We start from the raw sequence: 22816 nt of genomic DNA on the forward strand, positions 1-22816 counted from the left end.
TCCTGTCGTATATGTAAGTCTTTCAGCCATTTGGAGTTTATTTTTGTGCATGGTATGAGGGTGTGTTGTAGTTTCATTGCTTTGCATGCAGCTGTCTAGGTTTCCCAGCAATGCTTGCTGAATAGACTTTCCTTTTCCCATTTTATGTTCTTGCCTCCCTTGTCAAAGATTAATTGACCATAGGTGTCCGGGTTTATTTCCGGATTCTCTATTCTGTTCCATTGGTCTGTCTGTCTGTTTTGATACCAGTACCACACTGTTTTGATGACTGTGGCTTTGTAGTATTTCTTGAAGTCTGGGAGAGTTATGCCTCCTGCTTGGTTTTTGTGTCTCAGGATTGCTTTGGCGATTCTGGGTCTTTTGTGGTTCCATATAAATGTTTGGATTGTTTGTTCTAGTTCTGTGAAAAATGTCATGGGTAATTTGATAGGGATTGCATTGAATCTGTAGATTGCTTTGGGTAGGATGGCCATTTTCACAATATTGATTTTTCCAATCCAGGAACATGGAATATCTTTCCATTTCTTTACATCTTCTTTGATTTCTTTGATTAACGTTTTATAGTTCTCGGCATATAGGTCCTTTACCTCTTTGGTCAGGCGTATTCCGAGGTATTTGATTTTGTGAGGTACAATTTTAAAAGGTATCGTATTTTTGTATTCCTTTTCTAATGTTTCATTGCTGGTATACAGAAATGCAACTGACTTCTGAATGTTAATCTTATATCCTGCCACTTTGCTGAATTGATTAATCAGTTCAAGGAGTTTTGGGGTTGAGTCCTTAGGGTTTTCTAGGTATAGAATCATGTCATCTGCATACAGTGACAGTTTGATCTCTTCTCTTCCTATATGGATGCCTTTGATTTCTTTTGTTTGTCTAATTGCTGTGGCTAAGACTTCCAAAACGATGTTGAAGAGCAGTGGTGAGAGTGGGCATCCCTGTCTTGTTCCAGATTTGAGTGAGAAGGCTTTCAGTTTTTCCCCATTGAGGATTATATTTGCTGTGGGTTTCTCATAAATGGCTTTGATTATATTCAGGAATGTTCCCTCTGTACCCACTTTGGCGAGGGTCTTGATCATGAATGGATGTTGAACTTTGTCAAATGCTTTTTCTGCGTCTATTGAGATGATCATATGATTTTTGACTTTTTTTTTGTTAATGTGGTGTATGATGCTGATTGATTTGCGTATGTTGAACCATCCTTGTGAACCTGGGATGAACCCAACCTGGTCATGGTGTATAATTTTTTTGATATGTTGTTGGATTCGGTTGGCTAAGATTTTGTTGAGATTTTTTGCATCTATATTCATCAATGATATTGGGTGATAGTTTTCTTTTTTGGTGGTATCTCTGCCTGGTTTTGGAATGAGGGTGATGGTGGCATCATAGAATGTCTTTGGGAGTATTCCTTCTTCTTCAACCTTTTGAAAGAGTTTAAGGAGGATGGGTACCAATTCCTCTTTATATGTTTGATAAAATTCACCTGTGAAGCCATCTGGTCCTGGGCTTTTATTTGTAGGGAGTGATTTTATGACCTCTTCAATTTCATTTCTAGTGATCGGTCTGTTCAGTTGGTCTGTTTCTGCTTGATTCAGTTTTGGTAGGCTGTAAGATTCTAGAAAATTGTCTATTTCTTCCAGATTGTCAAACTTGTTGCCATATAGTTGTTCATAGTATTCTCTTATGGTTTTTTGTATTTCTGCTGTATCCGTTGTGATTTCTCCTTTTTCATTTATAATTTTGTTGATTTGGGTTCTTTCTCTCCTCTTTTTAGTGAGTCTGGCCAGGGGTTTATCAATTTTGTTCACCTTTTCAAAGAACCAGCTCTTGGTTTTATTAATTTTCTCTATTGTTTTTTGAGTCTCTATTTTATTGATTTCTTCTTTGATCTTTATAATTTCCTTCCTTCTGCTGACTTTAGGACTTTTTTGTTCTTCTTTTTCTAATTCATTTAGGTGGAGGGTTAAGTTGTCAATTTGGGATCTTTCTTCTTTTTTGAGAAAGGCCTGGATTGCTATAAATTTCCCTCTGAGCACTGCTTTCGCAGCATCCCATAGATTTTGAGAGGTTGTGTCTTCATTATCATTTGTTTCAAGGTAGTTTTTAATTTCCTTCTTGATTTCCTCATTGACCCATTGGTTTTTTAGTAGCATGTTGTTTAGTCTCCATGGAGTAGGTTTTTTCTCTTTGCTTTTCCCGTGGTTGATTTCTAATTTCATGGCATTGTGGTCAGAGAAGATACTTGAGATAATTTCTATGCTCCTAAATTTATTGAGATTCGCTTTATGTCCCAATATGTGGTCGATTCTTGAGAATGTTCCATGAGCATTTGAGAAGAATGTGTATTCTGATTTTTTTGGATGTAGTGTCCTGAAGATATCAATTAAGTCTAACTTTTCTATTGTTTCCTTTAGGATCTCTGTTGCTTTATTGGTTTTCTGTCTAGAGGATCTGTCCATTGATGTGAGGGGGGTATTTAGGTCTCCTACTATGATTGTATTCTCATCAATATCTCCCTTTATGTCTGTTAATATTTGTTGTATGTATCTGGGTGCTCCTATATTTGGGGCATATATGTTGATGATAGTAACATCCTCTCCTTGGATGGATCCCTTAATCATTAAATAGTGTCCTTCTTTGTCTTTCTTTATGTCTTTTGTTTTAAAGTCTATTTTGTCTGATATGAGCGTTGCAACTCCTGCTTTTCTGTCATGTCTATTGGCATGAAATACTTTTCCCCACCCTTTCACTTTCAATCTATATGTATCTTTTGTCCTAAGGTGAGTTTCTTGTAGGCAGCATATTGAAGGTTTTTGCCTTTTTATCCACTCAGCCATTCTGTGTCTTTTGATTGGGGCATTCAGTCCATTGACATTTAAGGTGATAATTGATAGATGATTATTTATTGCCATTTGATCCTCGTGTTCCAGTTGATTCTATGGTTCTCCATTCTTCCTTTCTTTTTTTTTTTTTTTTTTTTTTTTTGGTTGGATGGTCTCCTGTTATTATCTGCTTGAGTGTATTTTTTTTTCATTTTTTTGCAAATGCAATATTTGGTTTTGGCTTGTGGTTGCCCTGTTTTTTAAGTATGCTAACCCCTTCCCATAATTGTGTGTTTTAGCCTGATGGTCCTGTAAGTTCAAACACTTCATTATTATATTAAAATTAAGAAGAGAGACATACATACAAACAAAAAGGGTTATTTACCTCCTAACATCCCTTGCCCACATTTTATGGTTTTGATGACTCTTTTATTTTTTTCCTTTTTAATTTTATTTTGTTTGAAGCATGTTCATGATTAAATCTGTATGCTGGCTTATTTGAGTGACTGCTCTCTGATTGCGGTTTCCTCAGTCCTAGTTCTTCCTCTTCTTCTTCTTTTTTTTTTTTTTCTTCCTTTCTTTTTGGTTTAGAGAAGCCCTTTCAATATTTCCTTTAACCTGGGTTTTGTGTTGCTGTATTCTTTAAGTTTTTGTTTGTTGGGAAAAATTTTTATTTCCCCTTCTATTTTAAATGATATTCTTGCTGGATAGAGTATTCTAGGTTGCATATTTTTTCCTTTGAGCACTTTAAATATCTCTTGCCATTCCCTCCTGGCCTGTAGTGTTTCTGTAGAGAAATCAGCTGATATTCTTATGGGGGTTCCCTTGTAGGTAACATTCTGTTTTTCTCTTGCTGCCTTTAGGATCCTCTCTTTATCACTAACTTTTGCCATTTTTATTATGATGTGTCTTGGTGTGGGTCTGTTTGGGTTCAGTTTGTTTGGGGCCCTCTGTGCTTCTTGTATCTTGAATCCAGTATCCTTTAGATTTGGGAAGTTTCCAGCGATAATTTCTTCAAATATATTTTCCATTCCCTTATCTTTTTCTACTCCTTCTGGAATTCCTATTATGCGTAGATTGGCCCGTTTTATATTATCCCATAGGTCTCTTATATTGCTTTCCAATTTTTTGATTCGGTTTTCTGTCTGTTGACCAGATTGAGTGATTTCCATTATTCTATCTTCCATATCACTGATTCGTTCTTCTGCATTATTCATTCTGGTTTTTACTGCCCCTAGTTCAGTTTGCATCTCTGCAAATGAATGTTCTAGTTTTTCTTGGCTCCTCCTTATATTTTCTAGCTCCTTTCTGAGGGTATCTGCATTACTGTTCATATCTTCTCTTAATTCCTTCAGTATTTTCAGTATTTCTCTTTTGAATTCCAGGTCTGTCTGACTGCAGAGATCTGTTTCATTGTTGACTGTTTTAGGTGAGTTCTCCTGTTGGTTTGACTGGGGGTGGTTTCTCAGCTTCTTCATCTTGCTTGTTGTCTTCTTTCTCCTGAGGGAGTTGTACTCTCCGTTATCGGGTAGTGTTTGCCTTGTCACTGCCGTGGAATATTTCCTGAGGGCTGGCGTTGTTGGTCAATCTTTTTTGAGGCAGTGTGGCTTTTCTGGAGTGTTGATGGGGCTAACAGTGTTTCTTTGAAGCAAAGGAGGACTTCCTGAGGGCAGACAGGACTGGGAGGTCCACCCCACGATGGTAGCAGATTTCACTTGGTTCTCAGCACCCCCTGGGGTCTTGGGCGGGTAGCAGGGCCCTTGGAGACTCAAGAGGCTCCTCCCCAGGGCAGCCCGACTCAGAAAGACCGTCTGAGATCTTTTCCCGATTCGGCCAGGCTTGTTGCAGCTTTTCTGGGCTGCAGGGGGTCCTGCCTGGAGCTGGCAGTCCTATGCAGCTGGTCCACTAGGTCTCAGGCACCCCCTGGGGGCTTGGGCGGGTAGCAGGGCCCTTGGAGACCCAAGAGGCTCCTCCCCAGGGCAGCCCGACTCAGAAAGACCGTCTGAGATCTTTTCCCAACTCGGCCAGGCTTGTTGCAGCTTTTCTGGGCTGCAGGGGGTCCTGCCTGGAGCTGGCAGTCCTATGCAGCTGGTCCACTAGGTCTTAGCACCCCCTGGGGTCTTGGGCGGGTAGCAAGGCCCTTGGAGACCCAAGAGGCTCCTCCCCGGGGCAGCCCGTCTCAGAAAAACCGTCGGAGAATTAGGCCGATCTATTCACGGCCTGGCTAGGCTTGTTCTAGCTTTTCTGGGCTGCAGGCCTTTTCTAGGGGGCTGGTGGTGTTTGGTGCTGCTCTGTGGAAGTGTAGCCCCTCCAAAGGGCAAGCAGGCCTGTGCAGGGAGAGCCCCTGCGGTGGTAGGCTTCAGGCAATTGTTGAGGCCAGCCCTCCTGGATGGCAGGCAGCCCCAGGTTCAACGAGAGCGTAGGGGGTGGTGGGGGTGGGGGGAGGGAATGCACTGGGAAGCACAGCTTTCTGCTAGCTAGCGGGCCTGTAAGCTTGCTGTGGCGTGGGGGGTATTCTATGGGGACCCACCCCTTCTTCTCTCCCCTCCCCAGCACGGGCGCAGACCAGGCTCTTCTCCCAGGTTCCCTCTGAGGCGGCTTTCCACTTCCCCGCCCCTAGACTATTGCTCCCTTCCTCTGCGACAGCTTGTTTTCTAGTCTCCCAGGCAGTCTCTGCCCCGTCAAATGGTTTAGAGACCTCCCAAGCAGTTTCCGCTCTTCCCCGCCCCCCTAGCCCGGGGACTAATCTCTGGAGCCGAGGTCTCGGTGCCCAGCCCCCACCCAGGCGTCCCCCGACCCTTTCCCGGGGACTAACCTCTGGAGCCGAGGATTCGGTGCCCAGCCCCCACCCAGGCGTCTCAATTTTTGGTGACTGTGCCCGTAGTTCAGATGGTCCGTTGGGTTCTTGATCGGTTTTTCCGTACTCCGACTTACTGCTACACTCTTCTCTGCATCTGGGGATTCCTCCGGTTCATTTGATCTTTCGCCCGGTAGGTGACTTTCCAGGGTGCGGGATCCCTTTCTCCTCCGCAGTTCCCTTTCGGGAGCGCCCGTCCCGCTGGGATTCACCTTCTCTCACTCTCCTCTTTTCTCCCGTTCTGCCCAATGTCACGAACTTCTTGCCATTATTGGAGTTTAGGTTCCTCTGCCAGCGATTGGTTGCGACTCATTTCTTCTATAGATGTGCTTTTTTTGTTGTGTTTGTGGGAGAGGGCGAGCATGTCCCCCTGCTCCTCCGCCATCTTGTCCTCTCCCCGGTCCACTTTTATTTATAGAGTCCACAAGTTGAGGATGATTTTTAAAGGGCTGTGAATGAAAAAAAGCGAGAGAGAAAGAAAGAGAAATTTGCAACAAACTGTGTGTGGCCTGCAAATCCTAAATATATGGCTTTTATAGAAAGGGTTGAAAAAGTTAGTGTAGGCAGACAAGAGGAATTAAAGTTAACCTCAAAGTGTCAGCTATAGGACAAGGAAATATAGAGCTCGTAGATGAATACGAATGCCACTAACTCATAATTTTGGAAACTGAACCTAAGTGAACATTTAGACATTTAAGCAGATGAATTATGTAAATAGTATTGTCAAGAACACATAAAGTTACCAAAGAACAGACTGGTGTTGCGGATTTCAATACAGGAGTTCTTAAACCAATATTAAAAATGTTTCAGGTGATGGTTAAGTGATATATGTAGAAGTGTTTATGCTAAGCAAGCATATCAGAAGTGCCCCTAACTTCACTTAAGTACCAAATAAAAACCTCCCTAGCTTCTTTGTCAAGGAGAAGATGCTTGCATAATATTTCTGTGTATTTAGAGGTAAAGAGGTACTGTGTTCTTTGCTGTAAAAGCTCGAGGTTTGTCGTTTGTCCACAGCATCCACAGCTGTGTATGTCAGTAATCATTATTCAGCTAATTAATGATGCTCTTTAGCAACTCTCTGATTCTTCTTACAAACAGATAAGGCTTAAGAGAAGTGGGTATAAAAAGCCTCGTATGACCTTAAAAATAGTTTGTTTGGTTTTTTTTGTCTTTTTTTTTTGCTATTTTTTTGGGCCGCTCCCGCGGCATATGGAGGTTCCCAGGCTAGGGGTCTAATCGGAGCTGTAGCTACTGGCCTACGCCAGAGCCAGAGCAACGCAGGATCCAAGCCACGTCTGCAACCTACACCACAGCTCACGGCAACGCCGGATCGTTAACCCACTGAGCAAGGGCAGGGATGGAACCCGCAACCTCATGGTTCCTAGTCGGATTCGTTAACCACTGCGCCACGACGGGAACTCCCCTTAAAAATAGTTTTTTAAATTACCAAACCTTTGAAGCCTTAGGGGGCTACTGCTTTTGTAGGAGTCTTCTTGAGTGCCTCTGGCATCTGGGCCCCCAAGCCTTTCAAACATGGTTTGGAGAAAAACAAGGAAGAGAACGGCTCAGTGGATCAGGCCCGTCACTACTTCTGCTATGAAATAGTCTATAAGCTGATTCTCTCATGTTAGCAGAAGTGTTCTCATTTATTATGCCATCTAAAAAATACCAATCTATAAAAAAGCCAAAAGAGAATGTGTCAGGCCCTGTGCCTAGTGTGATAAACATAAGGGTGGGTAAGACAGGATTCCTTCTAGCCACTCACGATCTCACCGGAAAAATACACATGTAAGTGCACTGAAGAGAAGAGAAATACACATGTAGAGAAGCACTGAAGGATGACAGGGTGCTGTAGAGGCCCGAAGAGGGAGCCATGAAGTAAGAAAACGGCACTTCTTTTAAAACAGTCATTTCCTCCCTATTTCTCTTATTTACTCCCCAGACGTATGTTTATTTTGTAAATATTAGCGTTTGCTTTATGTCCATGCGTTGGCTTAAAAAGGAGAGACGAGGAGTTCCCGTCATGGTGCCACATAAAAGAATCTGACTAGGAACCAGTGAAGTTGCGGGTTCAATCCCTGGCCTTGCTCAGCAGGTTAAGGATCTTGCTTGGCTGTGAGCTGTGATGTAGGTCACAGACCGGGCTAGGATCTGGAGTTGCCGTGGCGTAGGCTGGCAGCTGTAGCTCCGATTAGACCCTCAGCCTGGGAACCTTCGTATGCTGCGGGTTCGGCCCTAAAGAGCAAAAAAAAAAGAAAAAGAAAAATAAGACAATGCACATGAGCACGATCTAGTCCATACTTTTAGGTGTTTATGCTCAGAGGAACTGGGATGCAAAAGAGGCTATCTTCCAAAGAAGAAATGGATCAGGGCGGTGAGCGCTATGAGTTGTTTTGGTGCATGGAAGAGGGAAAAAAAGATCCAAAAAATTGCATCAGGGGAGATAACTGTTTACAAAAACAGTGCTGTTTAAATGAGACCGGGAAAGGCCCTTGGGTATCATGAGACATCGTGGGAAGAGTAAGCTTGCAAAGGCAAGTGGGAGAAAGGCAAAACACGGGAAAAATACTGTTGAGTACCTGTAGAGTACAAGTAGGGAGAGTAGGCGATTAGAGCCTGATCCTCTAGGGTTTGGGAGGCTGAGCCAAGGATAACCCGCCCTGTCACGTTACCAGAGCAGAGCTCTAGAACAATCTTTAGCCTACAACAGAGTCAGTCCATTGGAGGCTTGTTAAAACACAAGCTCCAGGGAGTTTCTGTCCTGGCTCAGCAGTTAACGAACCCGACTAGCATCCATGAGGATGCAGGGTGGATCCCTGGCCTCGCTCAGTGGGTTAAGGATCTGGCTTTGCCCTGAGTTGTGGTGTGGGTCACAGTCGAGGCTCGGATCCCGCATTGCTGTGGCTGTGGTGTAGGCTGGCAGCCGTACCTGCTCTTGGACCCCTACCGTGGGAACCTCCACATGCCGTGTGTGTGGCCCTGGAAAGACGAAAAGGAAAGGAAAAAAACCCCGCAAGCTCCATCCCCACAGTTACCGATTCAATTGGTCCAGAGTAGCGCTGAGTACAATGTATCTTCAGTGAGTTCCCAAATGATGCTGATATTTGAGAATCACCTGTGTAGAGTTAATGTGGCGATTGTGTACAGGATGGCTTAGAAAGGGAGAGACTAGTGATGCAAACACCAGTCAGAAGACAGTTATACCCACCCAGATGAAATGAGAGACTAAGCTGGAATCGTTAGGACGTAAGATAGCTACTACGGTCAACAGTGAGTATTTTCAAGTGAAAGTCAGTATGGAAAAAAAAGTATAGTACTGAGTTAGTTTGGAGGTACATGTTAACGAGAGGAGTACCTTCCTCTCAAGATGTATCGAAGGATATCATTTTATTTTATTTTATTTTATTTTATTTTATTTTATTTTAAAGGGCCGCACCTGCAGCATAGGGAGTTCCCCAGGCTAGGGTTCGAAGGGTCGAATTGGAGTTGCTGCCTCCGGACTACAACAGCAAGGCCAGATCCCAGCCGCGTCTGTGACCTACACCGCAGCTCACGATTCCCTAACCCACTGAGTGAGGCCAGGGATGGAACCTGCATCCTCCTGGATGCCAGTGAGATTTGTTTCCGCCGAGCCACGATGGGAGCTCCCAAGAAGGATATCTTTGATTTCTTCTGGTGTTGAATTGGCCTAGAAAAACATGATGAAACTGGAAGGGGTGTAAATGTAAGAATATTCTTTTTAGATGTAAGAAATTACTTGTGGAGATTAAAACTTTGAGCTCATCATCTAGACTTTGACGAGACCATGAAAGGTCATCTAATCAAGTCTTCTGCTCTCGGGAAAGCTTACCTCCAAGATCTATCAAGGTCCATAGTTGTATATTTTGCTTATGAAGCTCGTGAAGGTGTGACACTTAAGAGAGGTGAAGAGAGGGTTAGGGGCTCTGGAAGGCTCAAGTCACATTTCCTAAGGTTTAGCGTTGAGACAAAAGCTGCTTATTCATTGGTATCATTCTAAGCTCTACTGGTTATTCCTACTAATTGGAAATGTACTAGCTAATTGAGGCGCTATTTTCCTTTTCCTTTTCCTAGGGACTTATCCTGCAACAAAATACAATCTATTGAAAGACGTACATTTGAAACGCTACCTTTTTTGCAATACGTGTAAGTTGCAAATATAAACGTCATTATGTTGGAATTGTTATAAAGACTATTTGTTTAATGAAAGTAATTTGTTACTCATTTTGGAATACTAAAATTGCTACAACAACGATGGAGGAAATCTCTTTTTGTCTCTAGTAAAGATTAGCCTGGGAATTATTGCACATATCGGAGTGACTAATCATAGAGCAGTGGCTCTCAACCAGGGTGATTTTGCACGCAGGCGACATTTGGCAATGCCTGGAGACATTTTTGGCTGTCAGAACGGTAGATGTACTGCTGGCATCCAGTGGACAGAGGCCAGAGATGCTGCCACACATCCTGCAGTGTACAGGAGAGCCCCCAACAAAGAACTATCCAGCCCCAAATGTCAAGCGTGCTGCCCTTCTCTGGGGAAATAAAGATCACGTAGCACAAATATTAATTGCACCTTTGCTCTTTTGTATCTGATGCACCACGTAAATAATCATGAACGTGTATAAATCCCGAGCAGATGTCCTCTGCAGTGAGAGTTCTTTAATGTGTGGAGGGAGTATTGAGGTTATGTGTCATCCTGTATAGATTAGGATTACTGCCAATGGTTAAATGTTCGGACAGAATAAATGTTTTTTCCTCTTTTGCTTGTGTCTTTTTTGTAGAAATCTTGGTTGCAATTTAATCACAGAAGTGAGCTTTGGAACATTTCAAGCCTGGCACGGAATGCAGTTTTTACACAAGTTGTAAGTGCAATAGAAGATGAATACATGTAAAAAGAACCCTATGCATTAAAACCTAAGACAGGCGTTCCTGCTGTGGAGCAATGGGATCAGCAGCATCTCAGGAGCGTTGGGATGTAGGTTCGAGCCCTGGCCCAGCACGGTGGGTTAAGGATCCTTCATGGCTGCAGTTGCTGCGTAGGTCACAACTGTGGCTCGGATCTGATCCCTCGCCTGGGAACTCCATATGCCACGGGGCGGCCAAAGAAAGAAAAACAAAAAAAAAATCAGGAGTTCCCGTCGTGGCTCAGTGGTTAAAGAATCCCACTAGGAACCATGAGGTTGCGGGTTCGATCCCTGGCCTTGCTCAGGGGGTTAAGGACCCGATGTTGCCGTGAGCTATGGTGTAGATTGCAGACGTGGCTCGGATCCCGAGTTGCTGTGGCTCTGGCGTAGGTCGGTGCCTATAGCTCCAATTGGACCCCTAGCCTGGGAACCTCCATATGCCATGGGAGCAGCTCAAGAAGTGGCAAAAAGACAAAAAAAAAAACAAAAAAAACAAAAAAAACCAACAGTTATTGGTTAGCTGGGCCTAAGTCCAGTATGAATTCCAGAAGGGGTCCCTTTATTTTCCAAGTGAGGAAACTAAGGTACAAAGAGGCCAAGAGCCGGGTCTAACTCAGCAATGAAATGCTCTCCTTTCCATAGTACTGGTCTTGGGCATGGGCAACCAGAGACACCAAGCAAAACAGCCAGGTTAGCATTGTCACGGAATCCCATGGCTAATCCCAACCCCGCTGCTCCAGTGTGCGCATGGTCCGTGAAGTTCTCCTTTTGAATTTAACTTTGCTTCCTGCTCCTGGGCAAAGTCCTAGCTGCTTATAACTGAGTACGCAACACAGAGCTGCCAGTAACTGAGTTTAGCACAGAATTCTTCAGGGAGCAAAAGGTGTGGCTGCTTCCTCAACCATTAGCTTCTTTGACGTGGCAAAGCAGAACGAATTCCCGAACACCCACCGCAGGCAGGCCCTTCTCTCCCCACCTCCCAGAACATTATTGTTCAGAAAGTACATACCTCGGACGTGAATTCTCTTGGCCGATAGGAACCTTCAAGATAGGGAAAAAGATGTGGTTTGTGTTCAGCTGTAGTGTGGAAGACATGAAGACAATACATTACATACAAGGATATACAATTCTATATACTTTCTTTCCTGACTGCTCTTCAGTAGGAGATGTGGGTTTTATACTCGTGCAGCCAGGACATTCTGTGATTTCTCTGTGACTCCAGGGAATGAGAGTGGGTATGTTCAGGGGCCTGAATGGGGATTTTAGACTTAAGGTGAAGAGCTTCTTCTAAACCTGGCTTTGGAAAAGACTCCCTTCGCTGCATTCAGAAATCCAGTTTCACATAGTTCATTTCAGGTTAATTAATGCAGGTGTCTAGGGTGATCTGGAGCTAGAGGATCAGTTCCTGCGGATGCCTGTCTGTGGTGGCCTCCCTCATCCCCTCGGTAATTTGCTGGTGCCGACCTTGGGGAAGGAGCTCCAGGGTCAGTGTTTCGTTTTGTTTTGCTTGGTTTTGTTTCGTTTTGTTCTGTTTTTGAACTGACACATCTGAGAGCAGGCCCATTGGGTCCCTAAAGCAGGAGGTTGTAGTAGCAGTATCAATACAGGGTCTTAAACGCAGCACATTTTCTGAACATTTTCTAACACGGGGAGTGCCTTATGAGAATCCGAGTAACGTAGGCAACGCAGGAAAATGCATTGTGGAATCACAGTGGATGAAAGTTCACAAATTCATGCCCAGTGATTTACCGAGGGCCATGCCCACTGAGTGTCAGCACGGTAGTAAGTGCTGGGGTGTGAAGAAGACTAGGACAGGGAGTTTGTCCCTGAGAAACGTTTGCACTGGAAGGAGAAAGATGGATGTGGATGGGGAAACGTGAAAGCCCTGCAGCCGGGTGGCCAGGTGTGGGTGGGGGCCGAAGGAGAAAGTGGGTCGTGCATTAGGAAAGATTCCTGAGGAAGGGGCACCAACTGGTTCCTCTGAAATTTCTGTGTTCACCTCCCCCCCGCCCCCGCGCCCCGTTTCAGGGCCACACCTGTGGCATGTGGAGGTTCCGAGGCTAGGGCTTGAATGGGAGCTGTAGTCACTGGCCTACCCCACAAGCACATCCACTCCTGATCCGAACCATGTCTGGGACTTACACCACAGCTCACGGCAACGCCGGCTCTTAACCCACTGAGCAAGGCCAGGGATCAGTCCCGCGTCCTCATGGATGCTGGTTGGGTTCGTTAACGGCTGAGCAGCGACGGGAACTCCAGCACCTACTCTCCTCTCCTCTCCTCCCAGCTGCCTCCTCGTCTTCCCCCCTGTATCGCGAGAAATCTTCCTTCCCTCAGAAGCATAGCGAGTCTTCCTCTGCCCCCTAACAAGTACTTCTGTCCCAGGCACCATGCCGTACTTTTCCTTACTGTACAAGGAGGACAGTAGTGCTTGGTATATAGTCAATGCTGAGCACGTGTTACCTCACATAATATCTCAGGGTTCTCATCCCAGCAGCTCTCGTGACGCAGATATTATCATCCCCATTGTGGGGATGAGGAAATGGCAACTCGGAGACGTTGGATAACTTGCCGAGATTCACACCACTAACAAGTGGCACAACCGCTTAGGAGCTTTGCCAGTGATTTCCTATGCAGCTCCGCAGGTCCTTGTCAAAGGCGGTAAATGGTGGCAATGTGGCTTTTTGTGCCTTGTATCCCGACGTTGGTTTCTAACGTGACTAGGACCTTTAGAGCAGGGAGTTCTTTTTCCCTGTGAGAGTTCCTTACTTCTGGCACTCCTGGCGTGCCACCCCTGGGCACCCCATCTGCACCGGCCACTGGCCAGTGCAGCTGTGACGTCATTACTGCTGAGCACCTACTCTGTGCCCAGCCTGTGCCAGGTGCGTTGCACGTGCTCTTTCATTTAATCCTCCAACTGCCTTATGAGGTAAATGGTCCTGAGACTCAGAGATGTTTCTTGCTCGAGTGACTTCCCCAGCAGGTGACATCCAGAATTCAACTCCAGATCTGCCTGATTCCCCGGCCCTTGCTTCTTCCACTGTTCCCGACTGCCAGGGACTCTTCCTCAAGGCTATTCTCAGGGCTTTGATGAAGATACAGGTTCACCATTTCGGATTCTTTAGCCTTTGTGCCTGAGAGAGGGTTCATGTGGTGCAGTTAGAGGTCTCGGATTGAGGAGCCTCCCGTGGGGAGTCATGTTCTCATGGCTGCTGAAGCTGTGTAGAAGGATTAGGGAAAGGGGGTGCTTCGTCCCCAAGTCCCTCAAACATGTTGGAACAGGGTCAGGATCTCTCTGCTTATTTCTTTGACTGCCTTCTGCCAAGGACCCAGTTTTCCCTGCCTGCCCTGGGATTCTAGCACAGATAGTTTTGGAGTTTGCCCTGTTTTTAAATTTTTGTTCACTGCCTTCTTTGGATGGTTTTCAGCTTCAGCTGTTAGGATTTCAGTACATTCAGGGCAGTGATGACGTGATTCAGCCCTCAGTTCTTCTCAGTCTCCTCAGTTCACCGAAAGGAAATGTAGTCCGTCTGTCTGGACTTATAGAGAAGAGTTTGGAGAAAAAAAGCAACAGGCAAGAAATGTTCCCTTATTTTGGAGTTCCCGTTGTGGCGCAGCGGAAACAAATCCAACTGGAAACCATGAGGTTGCGGGTTGGATCCCTGGCCTCGCTCCATGGGTTAAGGATCCGGCTTTGCCAGGAGCTGTGGTGTAGGTTGCAGATGTGGCTCGGATCCAGCGTTGCCGTGGCTGTGGCACAGGCCGGCACGTGTAGCTCCAGTTCGGCCCCTAGCCTGGGAACGTCCATGGGCCATGGGTTTGGCCCTGAACAGCAAAACAGTAAAGTTAGTTATCTTATTATTGAGCTGTAAGAGTTCTTTGTGTATTCTGGATGTTCTGGATACTAGACCTTTACCAGATAAATGATTTGCAAATATTTTCCCCCATGCTGTGTGCTGTTCTTCACTTTCTTGATAGTGTTCTTTGAAGCACACACATTTTTAAAATTTTACAGGGTCCAATTTACCTGGTTTTTCCTTTGGTTGCTTGTTTGTAAGAAACCGTTGCCTAGGACAGGGTCCTAAAGATTTACTCCTGGGTTTTCTTCTAAGAATTGTGTAGCGTTTGCTCTCACACTTGGCTCTTTGATCCACTTTGAGTTACTTTTCATATGTGATGTGCAAGGTAGGTAGGAGTCCAGCTTTGTTATTTTGTGTGTGGGTGTGCAGTCGTCCCAGCACCATTTAGGACTCTTCTTTCCGCATTGAATTCTGCTCGGCGGCACCTTGTTGGAAGTCGATAGACCATAAATATGAGGATTTATTTCCGCACTGTCAGGTCTGTTCTGTTGATTTCCGTGTATGTTCTCATGCCAGTACCACCCTGTGATTGCAGTAGCTTTGAACTGGGTTTGGAAACCAGGACGGGTGAGTCCTCCCACTTTGCTCTTTACCCACATCGCTTTGGTCATTCTGGGCCCCTTGAATTGCCATGTGGATTTTAGAATGAGCTTGGCAGTTTCCGGAACGAAATCAGCTGGGATTTTGGTAGGCATTGCACTGCAAACATAGATCAATTTGGGAAGTAGTACAAATTTAATAATGCTGTCCTCGGATCGGTGACCATGGCGTCTTTCGTTTATTTCGATCTTCAACGTCTTTCAACGATGTTTTGCACTTTGCAGCGTGGGTCTTGCACTTCGCTGGTTAAAGTTTTTTCCTAAGTATTTTATTCTTTCTGATGCTGTTACACATGGAGTTGTTTTCTTCATTTTGATTTGGCTTACTTATTACTCGTGTATAGAGATACAGCTAATTTTTGCCTATTGCTCTTACATCCTGCAACCTTGCTGACCCCATTTCTTAATGCTCATAGTTATTAGTGATGCAGGTTTTTGCCCCAAACCGGTTACCTACGCCTTCATGCAACTGCCCTGTTACAACACTGACCTGCAAACATTTTCCAAAATGCCACCCGAGGAGAGGCTTTTGGCACCAGGCAGCTGTCAGTCAGGTCAAAGGCGAGCCTTTCAAGTGAGGTCTTCCAGGGAACCACCAGACAGATAAAACAATGGTGGTGCCTTGGGAATGAGTCTTCGAGGGAACTCAAGCTCCATTCTGCTCCCTCTGGGACTGGGAACGTGGGCTCTGTTTCAAGGCCACCACTGGCCTGGAGAGCAGAGGTCTAGGACATGTTAAAACAACCCATCTCACTGTTCTTACAGAAGTTAATTTGTTTTCCTTAAACTAAATTGCTGCAAGCCTGTTGGCTACATTTCCAGAGTTCTAAACAGGTGATTCTGACCCCTTTTGCCAATTTTGTTGTTGTTGTTGTTGTTGTTGTTGTTGTTGTTGTAGAGGGATGATGAACTTTCAGATGTTACTCCTCCACCTTTTTCAGTGATTTGCCTGCCACATGGTTTCAAATCTCTAAGGAGTTCCTGTTGTGGCTCAGTGGGTTAAGAATCCGACTGGTATCCATGAGGATGAGGGTTCGATCCCTGGCCTTGCTCAGTGGGCTGAGGGTCTGGCATTGCCATGAGCTGTGGTGTAGGTCATAGACGTGGCTTGGATCTGGTGTTGCCGTGGCTGTGGTGTAGGCCGGCAGCTACAGCTCCGATTCGACCCCTAGCCTGGGAACTTCCATATGCCGTGGGTATAGCTCCAAAACAAAGAAAGGAAAAGAAAAGCAAAGCAAAAAGGATACACACGGGACTGTGTGATGGGAGTATGGCTTTTACCAGTTTCTCTTGGACTTATCTCTTCTTCTTTGTCTCCAAAACCAAGGATTTGGTCCTATTTTTGTTTTTAACTGTGCAGTTTAAACCATGAAATTAAGAAAAAAATTCTAGAGGTGAAAACCACCTTGAATTATGGAGGACACTAAAACTAGCATTCCTTGGAGTTCTTGCTGTGGCACAATGGGATTGGTGGCATCTCGGGAGCGCCGGGTTGCAGGTTTGATCCCCACCTGACAGTGGGTTAAGGATCCTGCAGCTGTGGCTTAGGTCATGACTGCGGCTCAGATCTGATCCCTGGCCCGAGAAGCCTATGTGCCGCATGGCAAGAAAAGTGGGGGGGAAAAAAAAAAGAAAACAACCCTCAAAATAGCATTTCTTACAGAGCAAGGACTTCCTGCCAAGATAATCACTTCTAGGGTCTTTGACCTGAAAAGTTCTTTGGAGTGTTTTTTCTTTGCTATCCACTATTTTTTTTTTCTATTTCTTTCTCTTTATCTCCTGGATACTTGGGTAGATTCCAAAGAGAGAGTGTTTTATGGATTCTAAGGGTGATTTATAAGTAAAGACAGAAAATGATTTTTTCCTTCAAGTTCCAGACCCAAAAAATGAATATAAACTTTCGGGAAAGTAATTGAAAATGCAGATAATTTTAATTCCATTCCATTTTTTTCAGAGTTCTCAGCCATAATCCTTTGACAACAGTTGAAGATTCGTATCTTTATAAATTACCAGCGCTGAGATGCTTGTAAGTATCACAACCGTCTCATGGGAGATTGAGTGTTTTGCCTAAACAGTGACAATTTAAATTCTAAGTGGTGTGAGTTCCTGTCCTGGCTCAGTGGTAGTGAACCTGACTATTATCCACGAGCCTCGCTTAGTGGGTTGGGGATCGGGCGTTGCCATGAGCTGTGGTGTAGGCTGCAGACACAACTTGGATCACTAGTTGCTGTGGCTGTGGCGTAGGCCGGGAACTTCCATATGCTGCCCCCGTGGCCCTAAAAAGACCAAAACGAAACCATAATAATAATAATTTTAAAAGGTTGGAGTGTTCGACACCAAGGTCATTAATTTGACGATGCCAGTCAATTTAACTTCCGTCAATAAGAGCTCTTTGGAATTATCATCTATGGCAAGTAAGAAGCCAGAATTGAAGTAATTACATGTTAGGCATTTTTTTCTTTTTTAAGTCTAGAATTTTTGTCCTTGTGTTTATACCATGCATGTTTGGGCTTTTCCTTCAGAGACCTGGGAACAACACAAGTGTCACTTACAACGGTTGAAAGTATCCTCATGATGACCCTTGAATTGGAAAAGCTGTAAGTTGATTTTTCTTACATTTATGTTCACTTAAATTTTTTAGGTTTGTTGTGTTATTTTCCTCAGTCAGATTTTTTCATGTGTCATTTTCATTAATAAGAGTCATGACTCGCGTAGGCAACTTCAGGTAATGTACTTTCATTTCTCCCCTCCCAGCCCTTGTGTCTTTTGTGTTGTTTTGTTTTGCTGCTCTTTGTGCTTCATTTTGGACAGTTTCTCTGCCTCAGTGTTTCCTGATGCTTTCTTCTGCAGTGTCTAACCTGCCATTAAGCCCATCCTGTATCTTTTTCATTTAGAAATTGGCTTTCACCTCTAGAAGCTCAGTTCGGGTGTGTTTTACGTCTTCTATGCGTCTCCTTAACATTTTCAGTCTGGATTTTTTTCACACATGCAATACAGTACTAATAACTTTTTTCCTATGTATTAAAATTTTCAATGTTCTTTTCTGCTGATTCTAGCATCTGTGCAGATTATGGGTTCGCTTTGATTGAGTACTTTTCCTCCTCCACATGGGACATATTTTCCTGCTCCTTTGCATGCTTGGTGATTTTTCACATAATTCCAGACATTGTGAGTTTTAGTTTATTGTGTGCTATATATATTTGTATATTCTTATAAAATGCTTGAGCTTTGTTTTGGGTGGAACAAAACAGTTTATCTTTTTAGGTCTAGTTTTTTGTTGTTGTTGTTGTTGTCACTTTTTTTTTTCTTCAAGGCCGCACTTACAGCACATGGAGGTTCCCAGGCTAGGGATGGGATCGGAGCTACAGCTGCGAGCCTACACCACCGCCACAGCAATGCCAGATCCAAGCCGTGTCTGCCACCTACACCACAGCTCACAGCGACACCAGATCCTTAACCCACTGAGCAAGGCCAGGGATCAGACCTGCAACCTCATGGTTCCTCGTCAGATTTGTTTTTGCTGCACCACAACGGGAACTCCCTAGGTCTCGTTTTTAAGATTTGTTAGGTATGACCACAAGTAGCCTTTAGTCTAGAGCTCATCATTTGAACCTACTGAGGGGAGTTGCCATCATGACTCAGTGGTTAATGAATTCAACTAGGAACCATGAGATTGCGGGTTGGATCCCTGGCCTTGCTCAGTGGGTCAAGGGTCCGGCATTGCCGTGAGCTGTGGTGTAGGTTGCAGATGCGGCGTGGATCCCGCGTTGCTGTGGCTCTGGCGTAGGCCAGTGGCTACAGCTCCAATTAGATCTATAGCCTGGGAACCTCCATATGCTGCAGGAGCGGCCCTAGAAAAGGCAAAAAGATCAAAAAAAAAAAAAAAAAAAAAAAAGAAAGAAGAAAAAAGAAAAGAAAAGAAAGGAAAAAAGAAACTGCTGAGACAAGCCCTTTCTGAGTAGTGTAAGGTTTTCCCGTCTGGCTTGTAGGAACAGGTACTATTTCCCATGCTGTGTGATACCCATTTATTCTGATTAACCCATCTTTTCTTGGCCTCAAGGAATTCCTCACACACCTGCACTGACCAACACTTTGCTGAATAGTCCAGAGATCCCTCTGCCTGTCTCCAGAGTTCTCTGTCTGTGCCTTTCTTTTCTCTCTAGTACTCTGCTTTGTGAACCCCTGTTACCTTGGTTTTCCCAGACTCTCAGCTCCATTTCCTGAGTCAGGGAGTCCATCAGTCTCTGACTGGGTTTCTCTTCCCTGTCCGATGACCTGAAAACTCTCTCAAAGAAGTGAGCAGGGCAATCATAGGGATCACTTCCTTATTTCCCATCTCTTGGGGATCACTGAACCTTATTGCCTGAGATGCGGTTTCTTGAAAACTGTCTTTTCATATCTTTGGCCCCTTCGCAGCATATGGGGTTCCCAGGCCAGATCGGATCCGAGCTGCCGTTGCAACCTAAGCCACAGCTGTGGCAACACTGGCTCCTTAACCCACTGTGCCGGGCTGGGGATCGAACCTGCGTCCCAGTGCTCCCAAGACGCCACCGAATCCCACTGCACCTGAGCGGACACTCCACCAATACCATTCTTTAAGTCTGTTTTGTCTTGATACAGAGTCCAGTCAGAGATTAGGCATCTCATGTCATATCTTTGTTTCTTTTAAGCTGGAGTATTTCTCGGGTATTTTTTTTTTTCTGTCTTTTATGAAATTGTCGTCTTTGAAGAATCGAAGCCAGTTGTCTTGTGCATTGCCCTACAGTGTGGATTTGTCTGTTTCTTCATGAGATTCAAAGTAAACATTTTGGGGATGAATGCTTCATAGACACTGTATCCTTCCTACTTCCTCCCTCTGGGTGGCCCAGTGGGTCAAGATTTGATCACTTGTTTAGGGAGCTGTCTTCCATATCGCTCCATTGGAAAGTTATTTTCCCCCTTGGTAATTCATAAATAATCTGTGGGGTGACATTTGGGGATCAGTGAGGGTCCTACTGTCAAACAGCTCTTCGCCCAGCTGTGCATCAGTGGTGATCCTTGTCTGAATCAGTTATTACATTGGTAGTTGCAAAATGGCACTTTCCCTTTTGTTTGGCCGCCCGCACAGCAGATGGAAGCTCCTGGGCCAGGGATCAGATCCGAGCCAGAGGTGTTCCAGCTGTGGCAATGCCAGATCCTTAACCATTGCTCTCGGCCAGGAATCGAAGCGGCGCCTCCACAGAGACAAGCCAGATCCTTAACCCACTGCACCACAGCGGGAATTCCCAAGATGATGCTCCTAATTCTATCATTCCCTATGCATTTATTAGCTGATACTACTGTGTAAAGAAGAGCTCTCCCTCTTGTCTTTTCACTTATCATTACGGACTCGTGTGCCCTTCTTTAACTTAATGCTGTTATACCTTATTGTCATGCTCGCATTCTTCTTTTGAATGTTCAGATTGTCCAGATCTGGCCAGTACAGTCTCTGTTATTGTTTAACCACACAGTGTTTCTTTATTTAGTACCTTCTAATATATTTGCTACTCACAACTAGGAATTGAGAAAGGGACTCCAGAAGCTGGGGACTTGTTCAGACTTCTCCTAGAAATCTGCCCTCTTGCTGTGTACTGTCAACTCACAGTGAGCTTTTGGGTTGGGAGGAGATACTTCCGAATTAAACTACAGGCCAATGTCCCCCAATTCTAACACGTATCACTTTTTTCGTCTAGGCACACTATATCTACTGCCATCGTCATCCTTCTGTTGGGTACCTCTGTCCTCCTGCATATTTACTTACAACAGCCAAGAGCAGCCCTTGACCAGCTAGTCCCTGTGCAATGCTCCAGTTCTTCTGCCCTAAGAAGTCCTTTCGGCCCCGCCCTGTGGTGGCTCTGGCCTGCCTCTCCTACCTGCTCAACTAACTCCTCTACCACAGATTTAATTCTCTGCATTTCCGTTTACAGGATCTTGCCTAGCCATATGGCCTGCTGCCTCTGCCAATTTAAAAACAGCATTGAAGTTGTCTGCAAGACGGTCAAGCTGCATTGTGACAGATGCCTGCAAAACAGCGCGCGTTGTGGTGAGTCCGAATTGCCTGGTGATACATTTTTAAATGTTTATTTAATGTTTATTTTTAATCAGTTATGATGGATTGTTGAATGAATGGTGTAATTGCAATGGTTTTATTCATTCAGCACTCCAACTCCCTAAATTTCTAAGAACTACTCCCTTGCTAAAGGTCAGATTCTTGGTTACATTATTAAGCTAATAACAGCTCAGTTACATTAGCTGCCTGATGTAAGTGACCCACATAAAGGAGCAAGAGGAAGGAATGCAGAGGGGAAGGGAGTCAACCTTAATGGCCACATACTATATTCGGTGCTCCCTGCAAATGAGAACTTATTCCTACAGTGCACCACAGTGTGTAAACTGCGTTTAGATACGTTAAGTCTCAAGTACCCTTTGTCTTCTACAACAGGCGTAAATGTAGTTCTGATTAGTTTGTTTGTTTTGTTTGCAGTTGTATGATAGAGTGTAAGCAGTGCCCTTTTATGGTTTATGGTTTATGGTTTACCTGAGAGTTTCTGGTTCCACAACCCGAAGCTGCTACCTAGCCCTTCGAATGGGTAGGAGAGCTATTTTATTCTTAGACCATCCAGCTCTGAACTTGCTCTAAATCTCAAGCTTTTCTACCCACAAAACACTCAGGTGCTTCCAACTATTTTCTGTATATCAGATTTATTGACACTACCTTAACAACTTCAAAACCTGCTTTCCTGCCCAGATGGCTCGAATACGCGTCTCCATCAGTGATCTAGAGCACATTGTAAAGGACACGTTGCTACTTAGATAAAGACCATGTTGCTTCTTTTTCAAAACAATGTTTTCAGTTTTTTTAACCAATTATATTGCTCCCTTCTCCCCCAGAAGTGGGCAGAAAAGGGTGTTTGGTCTGCCTTTACAGGTGAGGGCAAGCAAGATCAGAGGCGTTCAGTGTCGTGGCCTAGTGCTCAGACCCCTGTCGCCAGTTGTGGGCTCTCGGCCAGTCTGGGCTCCTCCTTCCTCGTGACCCTTCCCTCCTCCCCTGACCCTCACCACCGCCACCCCAAACGCTTTTCATCCCTCTGGAGGAGAAGCCCAGCTACACAGTGGTACACATCACCTTGCCGTAGTGAGCAGCTTTGGTGGTTCCGCAAGCAGAGCTGGAAATAGGCGAAGTGAAATGAAATGAAAGCAAAGTAGGCTTCTGGCAGAAGTTGCTTTTTCCCTCTTGCCTTTTAGGACCTCACGTATTAACATTCCACGTTGGCATACAGCCTGGAAAAATCTCTCAACCTGCACCCCAGATCCCTGCCCAAATTGTAGCAAAGAACCAGGGTGTAGAACCTTCGGTTGTGAGGGCTGGGATATATATAAGCAGGGACTGGGCAAAGGACTCGGTGGGTAGATGGAGAAGGACAAGTGCAGGTGAGGCCCTGTGAGCCGCAGGTGTTGTCCCGGTCCCCTGGGATAGCAGCAAGAACACAAGCACAGTGAAGAGGTGGAGAGACGGGGCCAGCCCCTCTGCTTCTGAGGCAGGACAGGATGGGGTGTGTGAGCCTGAGGGAGGAGTCACAGTAGATCCGCAGGGCCCAGCGGAGTCCGGGAGTGTTTGTCTTCCAGCCCTGGCTTTTCTCGAGTCCTGGGCAGTTGGCCCCTGGGGTCCAGTGGACTAATCCTAAATGTAGTCGCTGTATTTCACGTTATGGAGCTCTCTGAATGAAGAGGCACTTTT

The 22816-nt window shown here is 45.0% G+C and overlaps 1 protein-coding gene across 1 annotated transcript in view; it reads left to right on the forward strand.

Annotated features, from left to right (window-relative positions):
* Positions 1-22816, forward strand: part of LOC146398082 (leucine-rich repeat-containing protein 37A3-like) — a 53058-nt gene that overhangs the window by 16634 nt on the left and 13608 nt on the right. The window contains exons 5-9 of the mRNA XM_084984209.1: positions 9772-9843; positions 10479-10559; positions 17015-17086; positions 17583-17657; positions 21006-21121. Coding sequence (XP_084840335.1) covers positions 9772-9843; positions 10479-10559; positions 17015-17086; positions 17583-17657; positions 21006-21121 — 416 coding nt within the window. The remainder of the gene's footprint in view (positions 1-9771; positions 9844-10478; positions 10560-17014; positions 17087-17582; positions 17658-21005; positions 21122-22816) is intronic.

This window comes from Sus scrofa, chromosome 12 (genome assembly GCF_054392235.1).
Source record: "Sus scrofa isolate SSC_HxYL_T2T_F1_AM1 chromosome 12, Sscrofa_HxYL_maternal_Yorkshire_Landrace_v2.0, whole genome shotgun sequence".
In the NCBI taxonomy this organism is placed as follows: Eukaryota; Metazoa; Chordata; class Mammalia; order Artiodactyla; family Suidae; genus Sus; species Sus scrofa.